Consider the following 26127-nt stretch of genomic DNA (forward strand, 5'->3'; position numbering starts at 1 on the left):
GGTAAGTTCCACCGAACAACGCATTTTAAGCCAGTCTCCCCAGTGCTTGAAATTTACAGTGCTCAAGCTAGACCTGCTGTAACCTACGGTGCTGAACTTTGGGGACATTCAAGCACAATCAGCCTCCTTAGGGTTGAACGGGCCTTTATGAGAAATACGATTGGTCTACCTCAAAGTACCCCTCTCTTACCCTTGATACTCGACTTAGGCGTGGAGCCCATCTATGAACTAGTAGCGGCCCGACCCCTCCTGTATTGGAGTAGGCTCTGGACAGTACCTGAGCTTGCGGACTACAGAGCTGAGTTCGCTGCTGTCTGGGGGGTCGTTGAAGAGTAAGAAAGTACCATGGCTGCTCCACATTAAATCTACTGCCCATCGAATAGGAATGCCCCAAATATGGGAGTCCCCGGCGGAGAGTTGCCTTGTGGTGCGGAGAACTGAGCTGTTGGCCTGTCTGAGGCACTATAACCTTAGTTTGCTGCAACCCCTGCCAAGTATGGGCAGGATGTCCTTGGAATTTCTGCAGGTAAAACTTGTACCCAGAAGGGAGGAATTCTTGGACCAAATTGAACCTCCCTTAGCAAGAAAACTATATACACAACTCAGGCACGGCAGCCTGCCGCTTGGGTCATTGACCTGTAAATGGGCAGGTCAAGAGGAGGGAACTTGCCCAGTCTGTAATAATAGCAAAGAAGACATTGCCCATGTTTTGTTTTTCTGCCCCGCTTATAGCACAATTCGGAGAGCCTGGCTGGTACCATTATGCAGGAATCTGGGACTAAAACATTGTGCCCAAGCTGTTAGAATTTTAAAATATGATACTTCTCCCGTAATTGTGTTTTCTGTCTCCCGCTTTTTGCACGGTATGTGGCGGAGAAGGTCCACCTTGATTAACTGGAATATTAACTCTAATGAAGATCACTCTCTTGATAACTGACTGTTTAATAATGTTTTAACTACTGGTTCTTAATTATTTATCTATTTTACTGTATGTACATATTTTACCTGTGCTTTTATGGTCATTGACCGAAATAAAGTTATCAGTATGTATGTATGAATTTATTGCTGACAACATGTGATCTCAGTCATGCTATTTGTGATGTCAATGATGGTATTTGAATAGCCATCAGTGCAGCTGTAGAAAGCTGTGAATGGTGCACAGTGAACATGAGTTCTAGTTTGCGCAGCTAATTCGGACTGGGGAATTTCAGTGGTTTAAGGTTTTGCTTTACATCCATAATGCTATTTCAACTGTAGCTTTTTATGGAATTTGAGTGTTTAAAAAAAGAAAAAGAAATGTTAATTAAATCTGAGCACAGTTTAACTATATCTTAACTTTCACAGCGTTTTTATTGATCAGAACTTGCCTCGAACAAAGATCAAATTCCTTAAGGGAAGACTTGTTTCAGTTGTCCTCCCACGGGGGCTAACGGGTGAGAGGGGAAAGGTCAGTCATGTGATTAGAAAGAAAGGCCAGGGGGTTGGGCCGGTTTATCAGCAACAGAGAATCCACACACACGCCCTGCTCACAGAGCAACGACACAGCCAGTTATGAAAACTGCAGAAAGGCAAAAATTAAAACAATGTGCACAGTAAGCTAAATAAGGGATAGCAGAAATCCATATTGTCGTGTCTGACCCCAAGGGCCCTGAAACTAGAGTTCGGGTAAAGAGAATAGGTAGAGCGGGAGATAAATATAGGTCTGATTTATCCCTCAGACTTCAACTGAGGCCTTCGTGGGGACAGGGCGGGCAGCAAGTAGGTAAAGGGCCACGTCGGTCTGACCGGTTTATCAGCAGTTGCTGGTTCACATTTCTGACCACACTCTGCTCACGGGACAATGACCCAGCAAGATTCAAACATTGCAGGACAGCCAAAAATATGCTGGCGTGAGAAAAAGGGAGTGCTCTGTAAAATGATAGAAAAGACGGAGTTGAAATTCTGGGACAAGCTGTGTTTAAGCCTCAATATTCTACTTCCAAGATATTGTGCATAAAAGCCACCTCTAGGGATGGAAGGGTGATGGCTCTAGTGAAGGATCAGAACTTGCCACCTCCAGGTATGAATGTCTCTGGGGATTGGCACTAGTCCTCCATTTTCCACCTCAGAGCCCCCCGATATCTGCGCCCCATGTCTGCTCCCACCTAGAGTCCCTAGGAGCAACATCATGACACTTTCTGTCCTAGAAGCCACATCTTTGATCCTGTTAGGGGGTGCTTTATTTGTTCAACAGTCAGAACTCTGGGTACAGTCCCCTAAAGCAGTGGTTCCCAAACTTTTCTGACCCGCGGCTCCCTTGGCCTATTGGCTATGGATACCCTTTATGTTTCTTTTTTTTTGGTGGGTAGGAGGAAGTAAGTGGGGATACAAAAAACCCTGCCTCGGGAGTACCTCCATTTTTCTCCCTGAAAATAATTGGGATGAAGCCGATGAAGGTATTATAATCATAGATGTAACAAAATACAAATATAACAGTTGTTTAGTAAAAAAACTTTAATTGGTTAAGTCAGAAACCGTACTCTTCAGCACTGGGGTCTGCAGATGGAATTTTTAAAACTATTTTTTGTTTTAAAAAAGAATACAGTGAAAGTGGTGATGGCTTCGCTCTTGATCCTTAGTGAACAGTCCTCCAGTGGGAACTGTGAGGATTCCGAGTCCAGCTATAATTTTTGTCCCAAAGCCAAGTTTCAGGCCAACAGGGTTAAATCATCCTGGCTGTGTCCAGGAGCTGAATGCCAATATTCGGACACATGCAGGGCAACTACATTCAGGAAGTGCTTCCTGTGTGGAGATGTAACGTTGTAGAGGGATTGGTTGCTCTCTTTCCCTCTACAGCCCCCAGCCAGAATTTCCTCACAGCATTGACAAGCCAAAATGTATTTTGTCCAAGTTGTGTCCTATCTGTGAACAGGTGCTGAGGGCTTGCCATATGAATGTAAACAAATATACACTCAACCATTTATCTATCACACAATTCTTAACGGCATTGATTTTTGGCACTCATTAATAATGGTATACTTACTACTACACAGTGGAACCAATTTAATCAACCTTAGAATGGCAGTCAAAATAAAAACGTGCATGGCCTGTAACTTGTTTTTGGGCAGTTTTATATAGCGCAAAATCGACCCAAAGGTATTGGAGCGCTTTGCCCGAGCTTCAGTTACATTACACAAAGACACATTAATTTGAGTGTTTTGATGCCCAGTGAGAAATACTCCCCAGAGCATGTCCAAGTGTCTTCTTCATAAAACCACAAATTCAAGCGTACATCTCCATTTTTAATTTGCTGTTTGATGCTTGTAGGACTGATTTATCATTATCAAAACATGACTACGAATCCCATAGGGCAAGAATATTGGACTATATGTCTTGCTAATGTGTGATGTTAGATAACCTGAAATTTCAGTTCTCTTTCTTTGGTTACTCAAAGACTCACTGCTCACTATTGGGCCGCAAGGGAACTTGCATTAATATAAACATAATCGCACCAGGGGCAAAATTCGTCACTCTGGAGTTCCATTTACTCTCAGAAAAAAACCACTAGAAAGTTGGATACAAAAAGTACTGCACTCTTGTTTTTTTCTCAAACAGGTGTGCATTTTTCAGTGCACTCATTCAAGTAGTGAATAACATCTGAATTTACTGAATTGAAGTTACTTCACACATTATTAATAATATAAAATACCATTAGCACCATTGAGAAAAGCGATACATTTGTTTTGTTCCTAATCACAAATATTATGCTAGATGTCAAGAACTACACTGCATTACCTCACTGTTTAATAAAGTATGCCCACAGTGCTGTCAAAGCCTTCTTAGCGCAGTAGAATCCATTACGACCTAATGAATTCTTCTCAGCAAATGTGACCGTGGCGCCCTTGGCTGGTTTTGGTGGCGCACCGGGGTGCCGCGGCGCACAGTTTGGAAACCACTGCCCTAAAGACCTCTGGAGAATCACTCTAAACCCAAACGTGGGGTTTGTGTTCGCACTTCAAGGGCTCAAGGTCTGACCTTCTTGATGAACTGCTGCACGGTCAGATTCAAAATAAACCTTTGTCTATGCCGCATATGTTCAGGCACTGCATATCCCTTTTCAAAGCGCACACCCAAGACATGGAACTCTTTACCAGTGTTCATCAGACTGCTCAACTCTGTCAGCTTATTTAAGCGCTCCTTGCAATTTCACTTATGAGAGAAATACCTACAGGTGCGGCCGGAAAGTTAAAGCGACGCGCTTGTTTTCCTTCCCCGTAGCAGTAATAATGAAGTTTACGTGGAGCAAGGCCGGAAGTCCATGAACAGCCTTTCTCTTGAAGGAACAAGCAGCGCCAAGCCGATAAATGCTAACAGATGGCCCCAAAGCTCGCTCCTGCAATGAAATCTCCAAACGTTCATGCGTTGCAATTGAAAGCAATGCAATGCGTGCACATTTTGGGGGAAAAAAGCTGATCGATTCCAAAAGGTCTCCACTGCGTAGGCGAGACCTAAAAATCAACTCATAAAGCTTGCATTAACCATGTACAAATCCAAAGCCGTTGCAGCTACTATCTATTGTGCTATATTTTGGGGACCCAAAAATGCGCTGGTGTTACAAAAAGTGGAAATTCCATTTTGAGGTGGTTATTATTTTTAGGTACAAGAACTTCAATGGCAATATTCAGAGCCGAACTGGGAATTACATCTGTGGCTGATCATATCACTTTTCACCTGATAGGTTATTGGATATTAGTCTGGACTTTTCTGGCTCTCACAAAGTTCCGGAAGGCCTTTAAGGGTATCTTAAGAAGCCAGAACTGCAGCAATCTGCCTTGCTTTAGACATATAGAGCACATTTTTAAGTCAATTTTGCACAGAGTTATGGAACAATCCTGAAAACATGAATAAAGTCCCATTACCAATTGTGAAAAAATCTTCTGGCCACCTATGTGGCAAAAGCACAAGCTTATTAAAGGTGCCATATTGAGAAAATACCTAATGATGAAGCCTGAACCACGGTTGGAGATGTTCCTTGACCTGATTACATCACCTCAGAAAAGGGCCTTATACCTCAGATTCAGACGAAGAACATTACAGGTTCAGGCTTACACCACGTCCAGGTCTAAGGTCTCTGGGCTGAGAGCTGGCATATGCTGCTGCCCTTCGGGAGGCAAAGAAACATTGTTACACTTTATGTTGCTTTGTCCCATGTCACTTGCTCCTGAAGGTTTCACCTCCATCCCTTGTTTTTAAAATTGCAAATGAGGAACTGTAACGATGTTCTAACACTTTGTTATAAAACTGACCAGCCAGAAAATGATCAGGCTGTATCACCATACGTATACACAGCTTGGAAGGAAAGATAACTGGTCAAATGATTGGTGGTGAGAGTAAGATACACATCAAGTTAGGGAAATAAACAAGTCTATCTGTTACTCTTGCCTATTACATTTGACTGCTAATGCTCAACCTGCAGTTGCATTTTTACTGCAGTTGCACTGATGGAGGCATTGAGTGATTACTTTAGTTAAACAATATGTTATTTTTTCTTGTGTGGCTGATGAGCACAGACAGTTGCCTTGCATAGCTGTTTATGGTAGTACGTCACCACCTCTGGCATTAGTACATCCTTTCCCATGCTTTCTCCTACTTGGTTGCACTCTTACTACCTCTGCATTGACTAAGCCATTGAGATGGTAAACATCACTTACAACGAAACTTTTACAACGCACTACCATTACAACGCGGTCATTACAACGCAAACTATTACAACGCATTGCGCTGGGGGGCGCTCTAGGATAGGGAATAGGTTAATTTACTATCCAATAACCTTCCCTAGTGTCCACGGGGACTGGAGTTGGAATAGTAAATTAAACTATTCACTATCCAACACCCAAAAGCGCTATGCGTTGTAATGGTATGCGATGTAAAAACCGCGTTGTAAAGGCAGGCGTTGTAATAGCCTGCGTTGTAACGTCATACATCCCATTGAGATGGACTAACTCTTTTAAAGCAAATCAATCATATATAGCACTTTACCCTCTCTCTGTACACTAATTATGCCATTACTGTCTGTTTTAATCATGCTGAATGTTTGCAAAATAAGTCCTTACCATTTTAGTAGTTACGTTTTCATTCATATTCTGCACCAGAGATGCACATTTTCAATACATGTACGCTGCTACTTTCTACTGTGCACCTTCAGTTTAGAAACATTGCATTTTAACAGTATTATAGTGGAGGAAACTAGGGAGCATATGTACAAGCCTCTGTCTCCAGGGGAACGTCACTTTTAAAGACGTTCCTGTGGCGATAGGGTCTTCACCATATTTACAAGTCAGTGTTAAGCCACTTAACTTGGCTTAGTGCTGCCTTGTAAATACGGCCCCCATTCATGCTATGCTTAGTGTGAAAGGGATGGGGAGTGGGTGTCGCAGTGGGAGTTGCACCGCAACACCCATTGATTTTGACGCTGCCCCCTATTTACAAGGGCAGCGTAAATAGGATGCAGCATCAAAATTAAGACCAGGGAAAACCTGGTCTTAAGTTGGCGAAACAAGGAGAAATGCATTATTTCTCCTCGTTTTTGCTTTTTCCACGTGTGGCGCCTTGTGCAGCACACATGGAAAAAGCAAAAAACCTTGGATTGTTTATGTACAGGAAGGCCCCCCTTCCTGCACATAAACAATTTTATAAAAATTGCCATTTTGTGACTACATGTGTGCTGCTTGCAGCACTCATAGAAGTGACAAAATGTTTTTTTAAAGATTGTTTATGTACGCGAAGGGGGACCTTCCTGTACATAAACAAACTTTGACCAGCACACAGACTCCTCTGCACTATGGTGCAAGGGTGCCTGCGTTGGCGCTACATTGCTAAGAGTAGCGCCAGCGCAGGGTGACACGCAGGGCTGCACTATATACTCATAAATATGGTGCAGCTTTACGTTTCTGAAGTGGCGTGGTAAAGCGATAAGCTATGACGGCTAACGCCTCATTCCTCCACTTCAGTTGTAAATATCCCCCTAAGTACATTACATGTGTGGATTAATTTTAAATCTGCAGGTGTGCAGTGTATATAAGCTGTAACTCATATTCTAGGATGTGGAAGGGAGGCCTCTCGCTATTAAGGGAATATGTTTATGGGCATGCTTTCAAAATGTTGAATGTAACAGTTTGGACTATTCTAAGTGACCCAACGCTGATTGAATGGCTTAGGCATCTGGTATTTTTATGTTTTAAATAGTATATTAAATTGTGAAACACTTTGCTCAAGTGCTTTAAAAAAAAAAAAGAATGACAGCTCCTCCATTTGGAACTGTCATAAATATGTGTTGGTGTTTACAAAAAAACTACAAACACTGGCACAAATTAAGCATTGCCATTTTGAATAACTCAGTGCAAACATGCTGATACCACAGATGTCATTCAGAACATCAAAAATACAGGGGAACAGAATGTTGAAACCTGATCTTATAGACCATTGTTGGTTGGTAATTTAACATAATTGGTTGTGCCCACATATGGGATACAACTCGTAGTGCTATTTTAACACTGTGCAAATGATGTTCAGATCATGACTGCCAAATTGTAGTACATAAGATAAGTGATCTGACACCCTGAGACTCAATGCAGAAACCTTATTTTTTTATCATAAAGTCAGCTTCCTTTCTATCATATTGTCTTCAATTATATTGTATATAGAGGTGGATCTGTAGCTAACTATTTTCATCATATAATTCTAACATGATGACCTGTAGCTAGCTGCACAGTATTGAGGCAGCACACCAGCACACGATCCAACAGAGAAAGATGGATTAGAAGGCAGGTGAGGAACTATGGATTTAAGTCTGCTATAATGTACTCACTTAAAAACTTTAAACTTATATAGCGCACAACTACCCAGAGGTTTCTCGGCACTGTACTCATACCGCTGTAGGAACTCTTCCTGGTTTTTCCCTGTGAAGTGTTCACTCCTGGGCACCCCCATGGTGAAACCAGGCATCCCAGCACTGTTGGGGCCGTTGTGGAGATTAAGCAAGCTATTGCCCAGAGTTGCAGTGTGGGACCCATGATTAGAATAGGCACTGAGGCGAGAATATCAGGTCAGAGGACATTTTGAGCCCGACACCCGCCGAGGCGGGAATCAAACCCTGGTCCCGGGCAAGACCTCTGCAACAAGGTATGCCGCTCTAACCATTGAGCCACACTTCTCCACTTCTTCATCTAAAGCTATGTACCTATGATCAGACATGCAGCGTCGTTATTCAGTGAAGAACAAAAACCCCTCTGTTGGCCTTCGAGATATCCTCTACACTGCAAATTGGTACTAGAAAGACTAACAGGAGATACAACCTGAAGCATACGGTTTTCTTTGTTGAATACATTATGACTATTTAATATCATGACCCATGGCTGAGAATATTTAAGTTCAGTGAGACGTTAAGTTTTTTTTTAAAATAAAGACCGACTAGTAATGCATATGCCGAATATGTTTCTGCTGGAGTCTAGACATTGTAGCGGGCAAGTAGTTGACCCTTCCTTTAGCTCTACGTTTGTCATAATCTTAGTGAAACATTCAGATTTGTGATGCAATTACCACTTATTGCTTCAAGTGGTGGCTTGTAATTTTTACAAGTTGTGGGGAGGACATAGATGGGCACAGATGAACACACTCACTTCCACTCATCCACTCACAAGTGTAAACACATATTCACACACACCCATCCACAAGCACACTCATTTACACCCAACCATTCACGAGTATGTATCCACTCACACCCCCATTCACAAGCACATACACTGGAGAATCAAAATACTTACTAGTCCGAGGCAGTGATGGCAGGACCAGCATGTGGCAGGTTGGAGAATCACAAAGACATCAGAAGAAGCTGAAGGCTTCACGGAAAGAAGGGAAAGATAGATGATCCGCTGCCTCCTTTTATTGTCTAACCTGGTCAAGGGTGAGCCGATGAGAAGAGGACCATCACAAACTTATCACAGAATGGGTTGGTGTTTGTGTGAATTGCTGACCCATCCCATTCTGTGAGGAGGGTTTAATAGAAAGTAATTCCTGGGAACTTCAAGGGTCAAATATAAAGCACCTAGGGCGGACTCATCTTGTCATGAGGAGGCGGACCTCACTGGGGTTTGCCGGTCTAATTAGGTCACTGTCCTCAAGGCTGAAAGATCTTCAGCCTGGCAAATCATAGCTCAATTTGCCAGGGACCTACACATTAGTGCATGTAATGCACATGGCTGTTTGACTCTGACATCATGAGTGTCTCTCAGGGTGACCTTTGCTCAGCCTAATATGAAGCCATCATGCTTTAGTAAATGGAGGGGGAGGAGCCCCACCACCCATAATGACGGCCACCTCTGTGTGCATTGTTAACAAGAATCCTATGTGGACTATTGTCTATATTAGGACAACTTTGATCTTGCTTAGGCAAGATGGACCACACTATAGAAGACAACCTAGCAGCCTATGATCAGAGCTAGTGTGGCAAGAGTGTAGGATAGACTGCACTGGGATCATTGAGTGCTGAGGCCCATTGCTCAGCCTTTCTGAAAGGATTTCTTCCTTAGCTCATAATATACCCATCTTCCCACAAGTGCCACGCTTTTATGCAAATGAGGGTGTGTACAGCCAGCAGCTTAATCACTGTACTTTGTCTCCCTCCTTACTTACTAGATGCCTTAATCCGGCTTTACACTGGGAACTACGCCCAGGTGAGGTGTGGGAAAAACGGGGAACTATCCGATCGTTTCCCTGTTACCCGGGGAGTAAGCCAGGGTTGCGTACTGGCCCCTACCCTCTTTAGCTTATATGTCAATGGCCTGATAGATAGACTCAATTGTGTCAGGGATAACGATGCTCCACGCCTGGCTACTGGTAGGGTGCCTGCTTTGATGTTCGCGGACGACACTTTGTTGTTGTCGCGGACATCATCGGGCATCCAGCGGGTTCTGGACGGGTTTGTTTCCTTCTGCGCCTCGCGGGGCTTGGAGATCAACTTGGAGAAAACCAAGTTTATGATCTTCAACCCCCCGAGGCGCACCCGCCCAAACCCCACATTGAATGGAACCCCACTTGAGCGAGTTAAGACCTTTATATATCTGGGGTGACTTTGACTGAATATTTTACATGGGACCAACAAGTCTCTAGATCCTCCTTGAGACTTGCACAGATTATGGGTGGCGTAGGCAGATTCCATAGTGCCTCAACTTTTAAACCGGCTACCCCTGCCCTAGAGATATACAAAACACAGGTCAGGTCTGCAGCCTTATATGCTGCTGAACTCTGGGGACACACCAATGCATGTAATCTAATGAAAGTCGAGCACTCTTTCATGCGACATCTGTTTGGTCTTCCACAAAGCACGCCCCTGCTACCATTACGCCTGGACCTGGGTCTGGAACCTATTACTGATCTGGTGGCAGCTCGACCTCTGCTCTATTGGAGAAGGCTCTGGTCTGTGCCGGAGCTTGAACCGTTTAGAGCAGAATTCAATACTATTTGGGGGCAGTTAAAGAACAAGAATATACCTTGGTTGGTACACGTTAAGACTCTCCTTTACCAAATTGGTCTTCCCCAACTTTGGGAAACACCGGAGGACAGCTGTATGAGGATGCAGAGGACTGTACTGGTGGCAGCTGTAAAATCCCATAACCTCAAACTGCTACACTGTTCTACTTCCCTGGGCAGATTGTCCACTGAGTTCCTCATAACAAAAGTTGAATACTGGATGGAGGCGTTCTTGGACCTGGTGCAGCCGCCACTGACAAGAAAACTATATATTCAATTGAGGCACGGCTCCTTACCGGTTGGGGCATTCACATCCAGATGGACAAAAACGATGAAGGCTAATTGCCCTGGCTGTAATCACGCCTGGGAAGACATTATACATATCCTCTTTTTTTGCCCAGCATACAGTGAAATTCGGAAGTGCTGGATTATCCCATTATGCAAAAACCTGGGTTTTAGACATTGTGTACATGCCTGTAGAGTCCTAACTTATGACACTGCCCCTCTCATTGTTTTTGCCGTCTCCTGGTTTTTATTCGGCATGTGGCGGAGAAGAATTGCATTTATCCATAAGGAATAATGGACTACTGTTTTTATGCTTTACTATTCCTTTGATAACCAACGTTTAATAACTTTTTAATTCTGAAGTATTTATGTTTTATTATCCTGCTTGTACATATATATTTTATTGCACTTTTATGGTCTTTGACCGAAATAAAGTTATCAAAGTGAAGTGTACTTTACCAAATAACTCTGTATCTAGTATTGGGTATTGCAGTTATTCATATATTAGGCCATAGATTCAGGAAGGGCCTGTCCAGTTGGCCTTCACTGACACAAACCTGTGAACATTTATACACAGCGTTAGACACCACACTGGAACAAATGACATGGAGCAAAGGCAACTGGAAAAATGCTAAACGTCACATGGACAAAGGACTACCAAGCAAAGAAATCAGTGTGAGAAGCAGAATGACCAAACATAGTTACAAAGAGGCAGACAACAAGTAGTTAGGATGTCAAAACTGTGGAAATTCTTCCTACAAATGTAGTTGGAGGAGCATAAAACTCTCCACCATATGCAGTGCTCAGCCGAGGTTCCAGAAATAACATTTGGTGGCATAGCTGATAAAGATTAGAGGGAGAGACAAAAGAGTCAAACCCTTCTCTGCAGTACACTGTGTAAGAATGACCAATAACAATGAATACTCACACAGGTTAGGTTGTAAGGGGCACATGCATCAATGGAAATTGCATTCGCAAATGGTGCGAATCGCAAATTCGGCCGTTTGCGAATGCAATTCCCCTTTTTGGGATGCATTAACATTTTTGTAATTTTCGCAATTTAAGAAATCGCAAAATTGCGATTTCTTAAATTGCGATTGCATTTAAGGAATCTCAAATTGAGATTCCTTAAATGCAATGCATCAAACTTTAAAAATTTGCGAATTCACAAATAAGGGGAGCAAATTACCATGAAGTTGACCTTCATGGTAATTTGCGAAAACTTTGAAAAATGTACTAAAGTGCATTTTTCAAAGTTCCATTTTACACACACACATGCCCTTGGGGCATGTGAGTGTGCAAAATGTCCTTCTAGGCAGATTTCAGGAGTGCAACAGGGTGTCCTTTGGACACCCCTGTACCCTTGAAATTGCATTCTTAATTTGCGAATTTCTAATGGTGAATTGCAAATTAAGAATGTCTTTCCATTCATTCCTATGGGCCTCTAGGCCCATAGGAATGGATGGGGAGGTATTCCTTAATTGCGATTCTCAATCAGAGAATCGCAATTAAGGAATTTTAAGAAATCTCTATTTTTTTAGCAATTTCTTGATGCATTGCAGTTTGCAATTCCTTAATTGCGATTCCTTATTTTTCGCAATTAAGGAATCGCAAAATGCAATATTGATGCATGTGCCCCTAAGTCTTCTAGACATCTTTCCACAGTTCGTTTACCAACTTTAAAAACTTCTTCCACCCCTAACATGAATGAAGGACCTTGATTGGATTAATTCAAATTTATACACAATAAACTGACCGAGGAAAATAAGTTTTGGTAAGCAAGGTAAAATATTGTATCAATGCATATATAACATGACATGACAAACGCAAGCATAGCTTAAAACACAGCATAACATAATACACCATACTAGTGTTTGTGCAATGAACCTCAATTTCAAGTGCTGTGGATGGTGTAATCCCTGGGTGCACACAAACGTTCTCGCAGTGGCCAAAAGGTTTTGTCTGTGATGTCACTGAGGTCTGCATTGATGCTAACACGGTGGTAGTCAGGAGGGGAGTTCTGGAGTGGGGAGTGGGTGGTGGCGGTAAGGTGGGTTCAGGGACATCTACCAGTTAAATTGCATTATGTGAAACCCAAAAACCTGAAGTTAATTACAGCTTCCCCACTTTACCTAATTGTGTGATCCCAGGCAAATGTTTTATTTCACGTCCCCTCCTTTTCTTCATTTTCGCATATTTCATTTGATATAGATTTTTGTAAAACACAACGTATGCCCAAATTCGTCTTGGTGTTAAGCATCTACTGTCAGGTCCACTACACCACAAAGATCAAAAATACAATGGAAGAGCAAAAAGCCAAGATTTCAACTGTATCTGAAAATCTGCAAATTGGATTGACCTCTCAAATGCACTGAAATATAATTTCAGAGCTTAAAAGTGTGGTAAACCACACATCTATCACAGCAATAGGCTTTGTGATCTCTAGGCACAACCACTTTTTTGGAGACTGTAGATCAGAAATACCTATTTGTTAAATACCACGAGAATCTACTTTTGAAGTATTCAGGACCAGTCAGATTAAGAGCTTTGTGAGTTGTACAAAGCACTAGAAGCTACCCTCTTCTTAACAGGGAACCAATATAGTTGGTGCTTACCCAAGCTTCCATATTAGCGAAAACTTGATATTGTCAAAGGTAAAGCCGCTCGTTGATTTTTTATTTTCAAATATTTCTTTATTGGCTTTTTGTGATATTGCAAAAATAAATCACAATCATGCGTCAGCCAATATGTCAGCACATAAGGTAACAGTGTGCATAATAACACACAAAAAACAGCGATCAGTATGGAGTTGCAATTTATACAAATGTAAACTTCTCATTTCAACAAATGAAGTGAATAAGGCCATTACATTCCCCAAGGTGATGACGAATGTAAAACAACAAGAAAAAACAATACAGTTGTGGCTACAAAAATTTTAAACAACTGACTAGGGCCTCAGGGGAAATAGCGGAAGCACGATATCATAGCTAAGATATAAACACAAATAATTACAGGAGTATCTGCATGAAAGTGGATAGGGGAATAGGGCGCACCTCTCAGCCAGCCATCCAGAGAACCCAATACGGGCAATTGAGGCATGTCAGCTCTCTCAGGGCCCGCCACGGAGCTCAAATTCATGACCGAATTCGATCCCTGGATATGATACACAACTTCAAATCAAGGTAATTAAGTGCACGGCTTAAATGTACGCAAGGTAAAAGTCGGTGCTGAGCATAGTGTGCCGCCCCACTGGTATTTTGTTGCTTCTGCCACTGCATTCAGATATACAATACTACAAGTAGCATTACACCTACAACAATTCAGGGCTATTGGTTTTGCCAATGGTTGTTAGTTGTGGAAGATAAATATGCAACAACTATGGCTTTGTTGTAGAGAATGCTGAAAATGCTTCAGTTCTGAAATGATGAGACTGAAAGAACTATCACAAGTCTCTTTTAAAGTTACCTCAAAGGCAGTGAAGAGTGCACTGCTGCAGAGTTAAGAATTTTTTTCACCCTAAGAGCAAACATAGAGAGCCTCTCAGCACCTGCTTTTTAGAACTGCTCAGCCCCGGCGGGACCCATCCCACTTAAAGCCCTGCTGCCAACTATGCAGGGGTGTCTAATTCATCCTGAAGTTTCAGCACATATGTGTCTCAGAGTGTAGCAGTCCCAACTCCCCCCCCCCCCCCACCCTCGAGCTGCAGGTCATGTGACATGGCGTCGGCCTCAGCTGCCACCCATTTGTGCACCACTTGGAGTCAACATCCAATTAAGGGTGACTGAGCTACCTTCCTGGACATTGGTATCAAGTGCTTAAATAAGACCATGGCCAGGTCTACTAGTTTCATGTAATGTTTGTTGAATTTCGTCTGTTTGATAATCCCCAACAGGCACAACAAGGGGTCAGGCAACAACTGCACATCCACCACTGATAAGAAATGCTCCCAGGGCTTAATTCGGAATAAAAACCTGGAGGGTCTCTCAAAGGGGCGTGACCAATGCAATTAAGGGCGTGGCTTAAAAACATGCAAGGTAAACATTTGTGCTTAGTATAGTGTGCGGCCCGACCTGTATTTAGCTGCTCCTGTTGCCATCCAGATATATATAATACAACGAGCAACATTGCATCTACAACAAGCCAGCAATATCGGCTTTGTCAATGGTTGTTAGTTGCATTTGATAAAAAAGCACTAACTAAGGCTTCGTCGTATATAACATTGAAAATATTTCAATTCTGTTTTGATGGGACTATGAAAGAACAATAGAGTCTCTTTGAAGTTACATCAAAGGCAGTGAAGGGCAGGACTCCTGGAGAGATGAGATTTATTTTTGTCTCTATGATGGAGAGGGCAAAAATGGAGAGCCCGATACGGACCCGTCTCAGCACCTGCTTTTTAGAACTGCCAGTGCTCAGCACAGGCAGGATCCATCCCACTTGAAGCCCTGTATGCTCCATCACCTGCACCCATACTTGTGCCAGTGTCACATACCCCCACACCATGTGTAGAAAAGTCGCGTCTGGGTGGCCACAGCATGTACACAGCGGGCCACGCATGGGAACATCTTGTGGAGCTGGTGTGATGTAAGGTATGTGTGATGCAAGTAGTTGAACTGTGTAAACTTTAGGCAGGCATTGCAGCAGATGGGTTTCACATGTTACATAGCTTTCCCCATTGCTTGGTTGTCAGTAAAGTCCAAAAGCACTCCACTCATTGGGGCTAACTGAATAGTGCATAATTTTTATCAGCAGCCTGCAGAGCCATGTACAGCATTGTGGCTGCCTTTCTACCTAAGCCGTGTGTTAGGATGCACTGTAGCCCATGGTGTAAAGTTGGTTTTTCTTCTTGCACTGCCTAAGTATTTCCAATCTCCAAGATGAGGGCATTATAGGCAAGAAATAGACCAGGCCCAAACCCATACGTGTCCTGGTGCTCCCGAAAGGAACACAAGGCACCATCATTATGCGGTTCGCCAATGCTGATCACGCCGCTTGTTGCCACAGTGTTAAATGATGTGTCCCCAGCCGGACTATCATCCCAGGCATACTCTAAAGTAGCAATTGTGGGGCATGGGGTGTCCACCGGGTGCCTGGGCTGGATGCCCCGATTACAGCAGAGCTTAGTGTTGCGTGCAAATCTATCCAGGCCCTTGGTTGCACCCCCCATGTGTCAGTAGCCAATCTAGAACTCCAGCGTCCCCCTGCCCCTCCAGGATTGCCCTACTTTTTCCCATTGTGTCTCCTATCAGCCATCGCATGGGCCACTGCATCTGTGCTGCCACAAAATACAGCTTGAGTTCGGGCACCCTAGACCACCCTCCATTATTGGCCCCTGGAGTGTCTGAACAGACACACTCTTGCGAGACCTGCCTCATTTCAGGTCAGAGATTGGCCCTTGCAGGTCTCCAAAGAATGCTCTTGCCGTTACTACCAGCCGCCGGTGTAATGAAACTTGAGGGACAACCCCGCAGGGTACGTGGAGGGACACCCTCCGTACTATGGGGTCGATTATGATGGCGCTGAATCCGCATCCGCCGGGCCGGTGGAAGCTACCGCCGACCTGGAGGATGCGGATTCACCGCCGCGGTCCTTGAAAACACCCACTGCCAGATTAGGATGGTGGTGGGATCAGCGGCAGACCGCAGGTCCGTCCCCCGCTGATCCGCGGGGTGTTGACCGCTATTTGGTGGCGGTGCCTGCAAGACACCGTCAGCCAAATTAGGATGCATGTGGAAACATGCTTTTCCGCTGCACTTTTTCTGCCGTGGAAAAGCATGTGGACCTTTGCTTCTGGGGGCCCCTTGCGGGCCCCCAGTGTGAAGGGGGGGTGGGGGTGCACATGGGGGGTACCTATGGTACCCCTCTGCATTTGCATGCATATTTAACATAAAGATCTGGGATGTGACCGCCAGGGTGCTGGTCACATCCTAATTGGTATGGAGGGAACGCCGCTGCCCTTGCGGACGGGCACTCCACCTCGGAGGTGGCGGATGGACGCAAGTCTGTCCACCATCCTAATCGACCACAGTATCAGGATCTCTCCTGCCAGAGTACTGTGCTGAGGGCGCCCCAAGGAGCTTGGGGGCACCGCCATGAAAAAATGTAAAAGCTGAAGGAGCAATATTATAGGCCGCTCATTTATGATCTCCTACCAACTTTATTGACTCAAACTCTCAGTGACATAATGTTATTTAGTATAAGATTCATTTTGCCATTCAGAAATGCACCAGCGAACAAACATGGATGATAGAATGTTTCATGTAAAACATCAAATTAATGACAGGAGGCACTTTTACACACAAACTGACTTGAGAACAAGAGGTGAGTTCATATAGATCTGAAATGACTGTGTATCTATGAAATTTCAACAAACGTCTTTTCAATAGTGTGTTTCTCATGTTTTACTTCTTTTGGAGAATTTCTCAATGCTTTGTGGGCATGTGCTTCGTTCAGCAAGGTAATATTTATGGCTTTCTGTGCCCGTTTTACACCACAGCTGGAACTCGTGATCTTCAACTGAAGTGCACAGAATACACACATTACTTGTCATCAGCAATGGATCTAGAGGTAGCTGCATCTCTAATCTTCGTTGCCTGCATATCTTGTCTGCTTTTTATCAAAGCAAGGAGAAAGATTTTGAGGAGGGGGAAACTACCCCCTGGGCCAACACCGCTTCCTCTACTGGGCAACGTGCTCCAGGTGAAGGGCGGGGAGATGGTGAAGTCCCTGCTCTCGGTGAGTTGTATCTTTCTGATTTTTTATATCATTAATGTAGGAAGCATTTGGGAAATTGTGCATGGAAACTGTTTATATATCTGATTAGGGGAACAATGCAATTATGAAAGAACATGTACTATATATAAATGTTCTTATATACGTATGTCTAAAAGCCCTTTATGCTCCTAATGTCCATGGTAGTCAGTATTAATTCACGCAGCAGCGGCTGGCATGGTAAGTGGACATAATATGGATTTTTTAATATCGACATCTTCTAATATCAAGTTTAGAATATCGACAGTACTAAATATCTTTTGTGTTGTAAAAAATATTGATGTGCGAAATATCGACTGTTAAAATATCGTTATGTCAAAATATCGATGTAGTAATTTTAATTTTGTTATATATTTGTTTTTAGCATAATATTAATTAGTGTTATACATTTTTAATTTTGTATTTTAATTTTTAAGAGCGGGATGTTGGGTTTATAGGGGTTTAGAGTAAGGAGTGTCTTAAAAAGTTTTTTTTTAATTTACAATTTTTTTAGAAATGTATACAATTATTTTCAAATTGTTGTTTCAGCAGTGGGATGTTGGGTTTATAGTGGATAAGGTTAGGGAGTGTTGTAAAAAATGTTTTATTTCATTTAAAAAAAAATTGAAATGTATACATTTAATTTCAAATTGTTGTTTTAGGAGCAGGATGTTGGGTTTATAGGGGATAAGGGTACTGAGTGTTTTCAACAAAATTGTTTTCAAATTTTAAATAAATGTGAAGTTTATAAATGTAATTTAAAAAAAAATTATTATAGGAGCGGGATGTTGGGTTTACAGGGGATGAGGGTAGGGAGGGTTTTGATTTTTTTTTTTCCAAATTAGGTAATTAAAATAATAACTAAAAAATTGAAATTTTGGGGGGCGTGGCTTGGAGGGCGTCGATGGCGGTCGCAGCTTAGAGGAGCTCCCGCCGGCCCACACGTTATCCGACTGTTATCCTGGCCCCCGAGCCCCGCAAACTACCCTACCTGTGCTGGCAGTGTTCCGGGTGGCACCGAGACCTGTCCGGTGTGCCGCCCCGCTTCTTCAGCTGCTCCGGCGACCCGCACTTGCTGGCGACGAGGTGCGGCCTACTGCCCACGAGTAGAGCCGGGGCCTCGATTTTCGTGACCCGAGACCGTCGGCCGGCGGTTGAGCCGGTCGGGAGAACCCTCACCCAGCAGCATCGGCAGCGGAACCCGCGGGGACCACTGAGAGTGCCTGAATCATCGGAGGCTACCCCTGGGGTGTTCCTGGGACGGTGTGGGGACGCCGCGGCCTGTGTGGACCCCGGGAGACCGGGGCCTCGAGTTTTGCGACCCCGGGCCGGTCCGTGTCTGTGCGACCGGGTGTCGCGGAAGTTGGCTCCTGGGGTCAGTGCGGCACCTGTTGTGAGCGGTGACCGCTGTCATCATCCAGGGGGACCCTGAAGGACTGGGTCGCGGATCGCCCCCTACTGCCCGGTGGCCTTGCAATCTCCTCGTGACGTGCGCTCTGAGGCGCGACTCCCCGGGCCTGTTCCCAGGATTGATTGGGGCCGGTGGGACGACGGAGGGAGTCCCCGCTGGATCCTGCCTCGGATACTGAGGCGCTGGAGTGTCCTTGCTGCCTGCCTGGCCCTGGAGACGCCGGGGCCTCGAGTTTGGTGGGCCTTAGCCGGATGGTGCTTTCCCTGGCTCCTGGACCGAGAGGTGGGCTCAGAGCAGATAAAGTCCTAGCGATTTGCACGCCACGTCGGTCTTGGTTGGCCAGAGCTGGTGGTACCTGGAGGGACAAGCCTGCTGCCCGGATGGTGCGTGGAGGTCTCCTACGGATAGCCCGAGACGAACTGTGAGTGCCCCCCCCCCCCCTCCTCTGCATTAGCCGCTGCTTTGTGACTCGGGTGGGGTGTGGAGTGGCCGGGCGGTCGACGGGGCTGGACGTCCCCGATTCCTGGAACCTTCCTCTGCGCGTCCCGGCTCATAGGTCCGGGGTAGGGTCCAGTCTGCGATCCTGGAAGCCCTTCCCTAGTGCCGTGACTATCCTGCCAGGCATTCCCGCTGGGGCTTGCTGCCTGGAGCTGGGCTGCGGTGTTGGCGTTCTGGGGGTGCTCACTGGAGACGGCATTTGAACCCCGACGGAGTTTCCCTGGCCCCCCTGAGTGGCCGTACCTGTTGCGTTGCTGTCGACGAGGGGCCCCCCACTGGGGCAGTGTGGCCATTTTCCTTGCCGCTAACCATGACGAGAGGAGGGGGCGGCACTGGGTCCACCAAGCAAGGGACAATTGATAAATTCACGGGGCCCAGTGGAGGATCCGGGGCCTCCGGTGGTGGCCAGAACGCGGGCCCTGATAATGCGGCCCTGATGGCCGCCATTACGCAGTCCAGAGACATGCTTGATGCCAAGATTGGGGCCGTCGGCGCCGATGTCATGCTGCTGCGTCAAGATCTCCGCAATGCTGTGGCCCGCATCACCGAAACCGAGACTCGGATTACTGGAGTGGAGGACGATGTGGTGGCCCTGAAAAAGAAGGTGGAGGACATGGCCAGGATCCAAAAAGGGCTGGCGCTCCGTGTCGAGGATGCGGAGGGGAGGGCGCGAAGGAATAATCTGCGCTTTGTGGGCTTTCCGGAGGATTGTGAGAAGGGGTCCATGGATTCATTCTTGGCGCACTGGTTGGAGAGCTGGCTTCCCCCGGACGCTTTATCGCGCTGCTTTGTGGTGGAGCGTGCCCATAGAGCCTTGGCGCAGAAACCACCGGCGGGGGAGCGACCGCGTCCGGTCATCGCTAAGATCCTCAATTTTCATGACCGGGATGTGATCCTTAGGGAAGCAAGGGCGAAGGAGGACTTGTCGTTTGAGGGTCACAGGATAATGATCTTTCCGGACTATACCAGGCTGGTGCAGCAGCAGCGCCGATCCTTCCAGGATGCGAAAGCCAAGTTACGTGGACTGAAAATTCAGTATTCGCTGTTGTACCCTGCACGTCTGCGTGTTGTGTTTCATTCCAAGACCCACTTCTTTGACACCCCGGAGGCGGTTTTTCAATGGACAGATGAGACTGTCAGGATCCGTCCGAATGCCCAGCCGGGCCTGAACTCCGGAGCATCGCGTGGGTCGTCGCCGGAGAGGGGCGACTCTTCCAACGGGAGCAAGAGACGCCGGAAGTCCAGATCGCGACGACGCTCCCGATCCGGGGGTGACCTACTGGATGGTGCACAGTCAGATACTGCTCAGTCTGGGACTGGGACCTGAGGGGCGTAGGGCCCTCTCCTATCTCCTGCATGTCCTTCGTTTCTAGCCTGGGCTGGTGGCCATAGGGGTGACACTATTGATTGATGGGCTGGTGTGTGGTGTGGGGTGGTCTGGGTCGTGGCTGGTCCCACAGGGGATGGGCGTGATGTTTATAGTAGCTTTGTCCCGCTGCGCTTAAGCGGTGGGCCACATGTGAGTAATGGGGTTCGGGGTGCTGACCCATGGGCGGCCCATTCCTCCCATGTTCGAGGGGGGCCCAAAGGGGAGGTACTGTTAGTTGGGGAGTGTGGGGGGATCCATTGGCCTGGGGGACCTTGGGCGCTCTGTTTTGGGCCCGGGGCTCTTTATGCCGCGACAGGTACTTCACTGTTTCATGAGGTATAGGGGTGGGGGAGGGGGGATAGGCGGGGGTTTGGTAGTTGAGGATGTTGTGTGGGTGTTCGGGTGGGGGGGGGTGCAGGGTGGTTGGATAGGGATGCACGTGATTTTTGCTGCTGTGGTTTTTGTACTACTGGGTGCTTGGGCTGGGTCCGGGGATTTCCAGATGCTCTCCCACCGAGACTATGGGTGATTCTCCAGGGGCGGCGCCTGTTAGTGGCTCCATGAGGATTCTTAGCTGGAATGTCAGGGGCATGCTGGACAAAATTAAAAGGGGGGCAGTGCTGCGCTGGGGTAAGAGGGACTCGGCAGATGTCATGTTGCTGCAAGAAACACATATGTTAGGAACGAAGGTGCTGAGTCTACAACGTTTTGGTTATACCCAGGTGTTCCATGCAGGTTTTACCAGGGGGTCGAGAGGGGCGGCTGTCCTCATCCATCGACGCTTATCTTATGTTCACGAGCGCCATTGGCTTGATCCCCAGGGTCGGTTTGTGTTTGTCAAGGGCATGATTGGTGTGGAACCTGTGGTGTTCGGCAGTGTGTATGCTCCCCCTCCCCTGCAGTGGTCTCTAGCGGAGCGCCTGTTTGAATTGTGGGCCGATATTCCGGACTGCCTAGCTGTCATAGGGGGTGACTGGAATGATGTGATGGATGTGAATCTAGACAGGCAGAGACTGCAAGTGGCCGCGGGGGCGCCTGCCCCTACTCGTCTGAGAGCTATGAGTGATGGGCTCGGTTGGGTGGATGCATGGCGACATCTGCATGCCAGGGCGCGTGAGTACACGTTTGTGTCGGCGGTGCATGGCTCCTTTTCCCGGTTAGACTGTGTGTTTGTATCCGGGGCCTTCCTCGATAGGGTGCAGCAGGCCGTGATCCAGCCCCGTGGATTGTCAGATCATTCCCCGGTCGCAGTGCGGATTGCACTATGTAAACCCCGTCAGCCGTTCCGTTGGCGGATGTCTTCGTGGCATCTCCAACGGGCGGAATATACGACCCACTTGCGCGGTGCGATAGCCCGATATTGGCGGGAGAATTTGACCGAAGGCATGGACAGTGTGACGGTCTGGGAGGCCATGAAACCCACGCTACGGGGCGTAGACATCGCCTGGTGTGCTGCCGCCCGTCGGGGGCGTCGGGAGGCCACTGTGGCGGCTGCGGCCGCGGTGAGAACTTTGGAGGGGCAGTGTGGTGACAATGGAGGGGATGTGGCGCTTAGGCTACTTCTCCAGGCGCAGCGTTCCTATGCTTCGATCCTGCTGGACGAGGCTCGTCAGGCCTGGCTGGCCACGCGCAGTAGGGTGTATCAGTGGGGTGACAAATCGTGCACCATGCTCCACCGCCTGTGTCAGCGAACTCTACAGCCGATCTCTCTGCCGGGCCTTACGGACAGGGAGGGGATTGCTATGACGGACCCTGCTGCGCTTGCGGCGAGTTTTGCCGACTATTATAGGGTACAATACGCTTCGCGTGATTGTCTCCCACCGGAGGCGATTGACAAATTCATAGCTGACCTACCCCCCCGGGCGTTATCGGATGAGGCCAGGACAGCCCTTGACCTTCCCCTGTCGGCGGAGGAACTGGGCGATGCGCTGGGACAGCTTAACACAGGCAAGGCGCCGGGACCGAGTGGCTTCCCTAGCGAATTTTACAAGAAATTTCATTTGCAGCTGGGACCGCACTATCGGAAGGCTTTGGAGGCGGCGCGAGAGGGTGGTTGCTTGCCGGTCGACTGGCGTCAGGCTGAAATAGTGGTGTTCCTGAAACCGGGTAGGCCCCCTGACAGGCACGAGTCGTATCGCCCGATTTCTCTTATTAATTTTGAGGCCAAATTATTGGCTAAGGCGTTGGCAAATCGCCTTCTCCCGTATGTGACGGATCTGGTCCACCCGGATCAGGCGGGATTTATGCCGGGCAGGGCGACAAGGCACAACATCAGACGGGCGCAGGTGGCGGTTAGTGCGATGGGGGCGACTGGGGAGCGGGCGGCGCTCTTACTGGCGGACATCGACAGAGCGTTTGATTCTGTCAGTTGGACATACCTCTTTGCTCTGTTGCCGCGCCTCAACTTAGGCCCAGTTTTTGTCTCGTACGTCCGACTGCTGTACACCGACATCACAGCCTCGGTGCGTGTCTCGGGCGCCATTTCGGAGAAATTCCCGATTGCTAGGGGGACCCGGCAAGGGTGCCCCCTGTCCCCGTATCTCTTTGCGCTAGCCATGGAGCCGCTGGCGGCCTGGGTGCGCATTGATGCACAGCTTCGTGGCTTTGTGTGGAGTGCGAGCCTCACGGACAGAATCGCACTGTATGCGGATGATGTTCTTTTCTTTTTGACAGACCTGGATCGTTCAGGACCGCGTATTTTGGAGATAATGCGTGTGTTTGGGGAAGTCTCGGGACTATACCTTAACCCACGCAAATCGACCCTCTGGTTGTTGGGGGGCCGGCGCGAGGTGTCTCCTTGGGCAGTGGATCTGCAGGTGGCGGTTGGTGGCCTGAAGTATCTCGGAGTCTTCCTGTCGGAGTCTGCCGCTGTTGCCTGGGAGCGTAACATACAACCGGTGTGGGACAGGGTTCAATCCGACGTTAAGACATGGTCACGCATGCCTCTGAACATCTATGGCAGATCTGCCATTTTTAAGATGGTGGCCCTCCCTAGACTACTTTACCAACTACAGAACCATCCATACAGAGTAGACCCGCAGTGGTTCCGGCGTGTGAACTCCCTATTAGGCCGGTTTTTGTGGGCTGGGGGTGCTTCTAGGGTGGCACTGCGGACCTGCTTTTTGTCCACGTACTGTGGAGGCCTCGCGACGTCAGACATATTGTCCTACTATCAAGCCTCTCATTTGCTGGTCTTGAATGAGTGGTGGTACGGGGGCCGCGACGACCCGGCGTATGCCCTGGAACATTTTCTGATGGGAGATGCCACGCTCCATACCCTCTTGTATTCAGCGGGGCGGCGGAAGTCGCTGCCACATGCGACACAAGTGGTCTTCCTGATTTGGAGGCAGGCACTACGTCGAATGGGTTGGTGGGGACGGCTGACGGCCGAAACTCCGCTGTGGCACAACGGGCGACTCCCGGCGCTGGCTTCTTTGCAAGGGTTTGGTGGCTGGGACTCCATAGGGATCTCGTCGCTTGGTCACGTACTTACCGGGACTTCCCTTAAGTCCTTTGAAGTGCTCAGCGGTGAGTTTGCGATGCCCAAGACCCAGTTTTTTAAGTACCTACAGCTTCGTCATGCGCTGGCGCCGAGCCTAGTGGAGCTGGACCAGCTTCCAGACTTCAGCCCCGTTGAGGCTAAGCTGTTCATGGGAGACCTTGGGGATAAAAAAGTCTCGAAAATCTACCAATCGTTGGTCACTCACTGCTCCTCTTCCCTGGTGTCGTTGAAGGCCGCTTGGGAGATGGATGTTGGACCGCTGGATGAGGATGACTGGAGAGAGGCGCTGGAATCCCCCCGGGGTGCGGCTATTGCAGTACGGTTGAGATTCATACAATTTAAATACCTACATCGGGCCTATTACACCAGGGAGAGACTGTGGAGGGCGGGCCTTATTGCTTCCCCAGATTGCCTGCGCTGTGGGGCCGAGAGGGGCACATTAGTGCATACTGTGTGGTCATGTGTGGGCCTGGTCCGGTTCTGGGGTGGGGTGTGGGACTGCCTGTCGGAGGTGCTGGGGTGGGAGCTACCTCGTACACCTAGGTTGGGTCTTCTTCATGTCCTAGATCAAGTGGGTGGTAACGCCTATAAGCGCCATCTCCTGCTGTTGGGCCTTGTTGTGGCCAAGAGAGACCTGGCGAGGGCCTGGAAGAGTGACCGTGCCCCCCCACTTGGCGCCTGGAAGGCGGGCTTAGACTTCCTCATGGGGCTGGAAAAGCCGGTGTTTGAGGCCAGGGGCTGCCCTAGGAAACATTACAAGATCTGGAAGCGGTGGGCGGACTACAGAGACCTGACATTAGATCCTCCCATTGTAACGGATGATGGTCTGTCTGATGATTGAAGCCTCGGGGCCCGGATAGCTCCAAGACACTTAGTGTGTTTTCTCTTGTCTTCTGCAGCTAATTGTGATCACGTGCATCGGGTTAGGGTGGGATAAGGGGTGGGTAGTTGGTACTGTTGGGATTGTGGGGGGGATACAGGGGCGGGTAGGGGTTAATCGAAAGTTTGAGCCATACGTATTTTCTACTGTACTTTGCATATTGTCGTGTTCCCCTGCTCTTGGGGTGCTGTACACTTGATCTGCTTGAACTTTTAATAAATACGGTTTTGAAAAAAAAAATTGAAATTTATATATTTTTTATTGTTTTGTCTTTATTTTTAATAAAAGTGTGTATTTCCGTTTATTTTTGGTTACATTTTATATTAAAAAAAATTGAAATAAATTTACAAGTATAAAATAAAAAAAATTAACTAGTGAGTTGATAGTGGATAAGTTGTATTATTTTTTTTCAAACAAATAGCATTATTAGTACTTTAAATATTTAACATTTACAATTACTTCACATTTTATCAATTAATAGATATTATTTGTGGTTTACAATAAATATATATGTGAAATTGTAAATAATATTTAATATTTTTAAATAACTTACAAATTTAAATACAAATTATAAATAGGTTTAAAAAGTATATATACACTTATGTATTATGTTTCATAATTTAATACATCATGATTTATATGGAAACATTAATTAAATATTTTTAAATAACATATAGACTTTTCTTTTTATGAATATTATATTTAAATACCATTATGAATAATCAAATTCCATATTGTAATTTTTTATAATAGTGAATACAAAAGAAATTATGTTTTATGTATTGTATCTTCCCTGATGTAATATTAATTGGAATGGGAATAGTAGATTATATATGTTTAGTGTTGAGCACCTTCTCTGAATTAATACTAATTGGAGTGGGAATAGTAAATAATACTAAATTATTTATGTTCATTGCCTAGCACCT

At 46.6% G+C, this 26127-nt stretch overlaps 1 protein-coding gene across 1 annotated transcript in view; it reads left to right on the top strand.

Moving 5' to 3' along the window:
* Positions 1–26127, top strand: part of LOC144781944 (cytochrome P450 2G1-like) — a 350994-nt gene that overhangs the window by 43176 nt on the left and 281691 nt on the right. Inside the window, exon 2 of the mRNA XM_078661037.1 lies at positions 17288–17526. Within this exon, the coding sequence (XP_078517163.1) occupies positions 17347–17526 (180 nt within the window). The 5' untranslated portion in view covers positions 17288–17346. The remainder of the gene's footprint in view (positions 1–17287; positions 17527–26127) is intronic.

The sequence above is a fragment of the Lissotriton helveticus genome, chromosome 9, assembly GCF_964261635.1.
Source record: "Lissotriton helveticus chromosome 9, aLisHel1.1, whole genome shotgun sequence".
Lineage (NCBI taxonomy): Eukaryota > Metazoa > Chordata > Amphibia > Caudata > Salamandridae > Lissotriton > Lissotriton helveticus.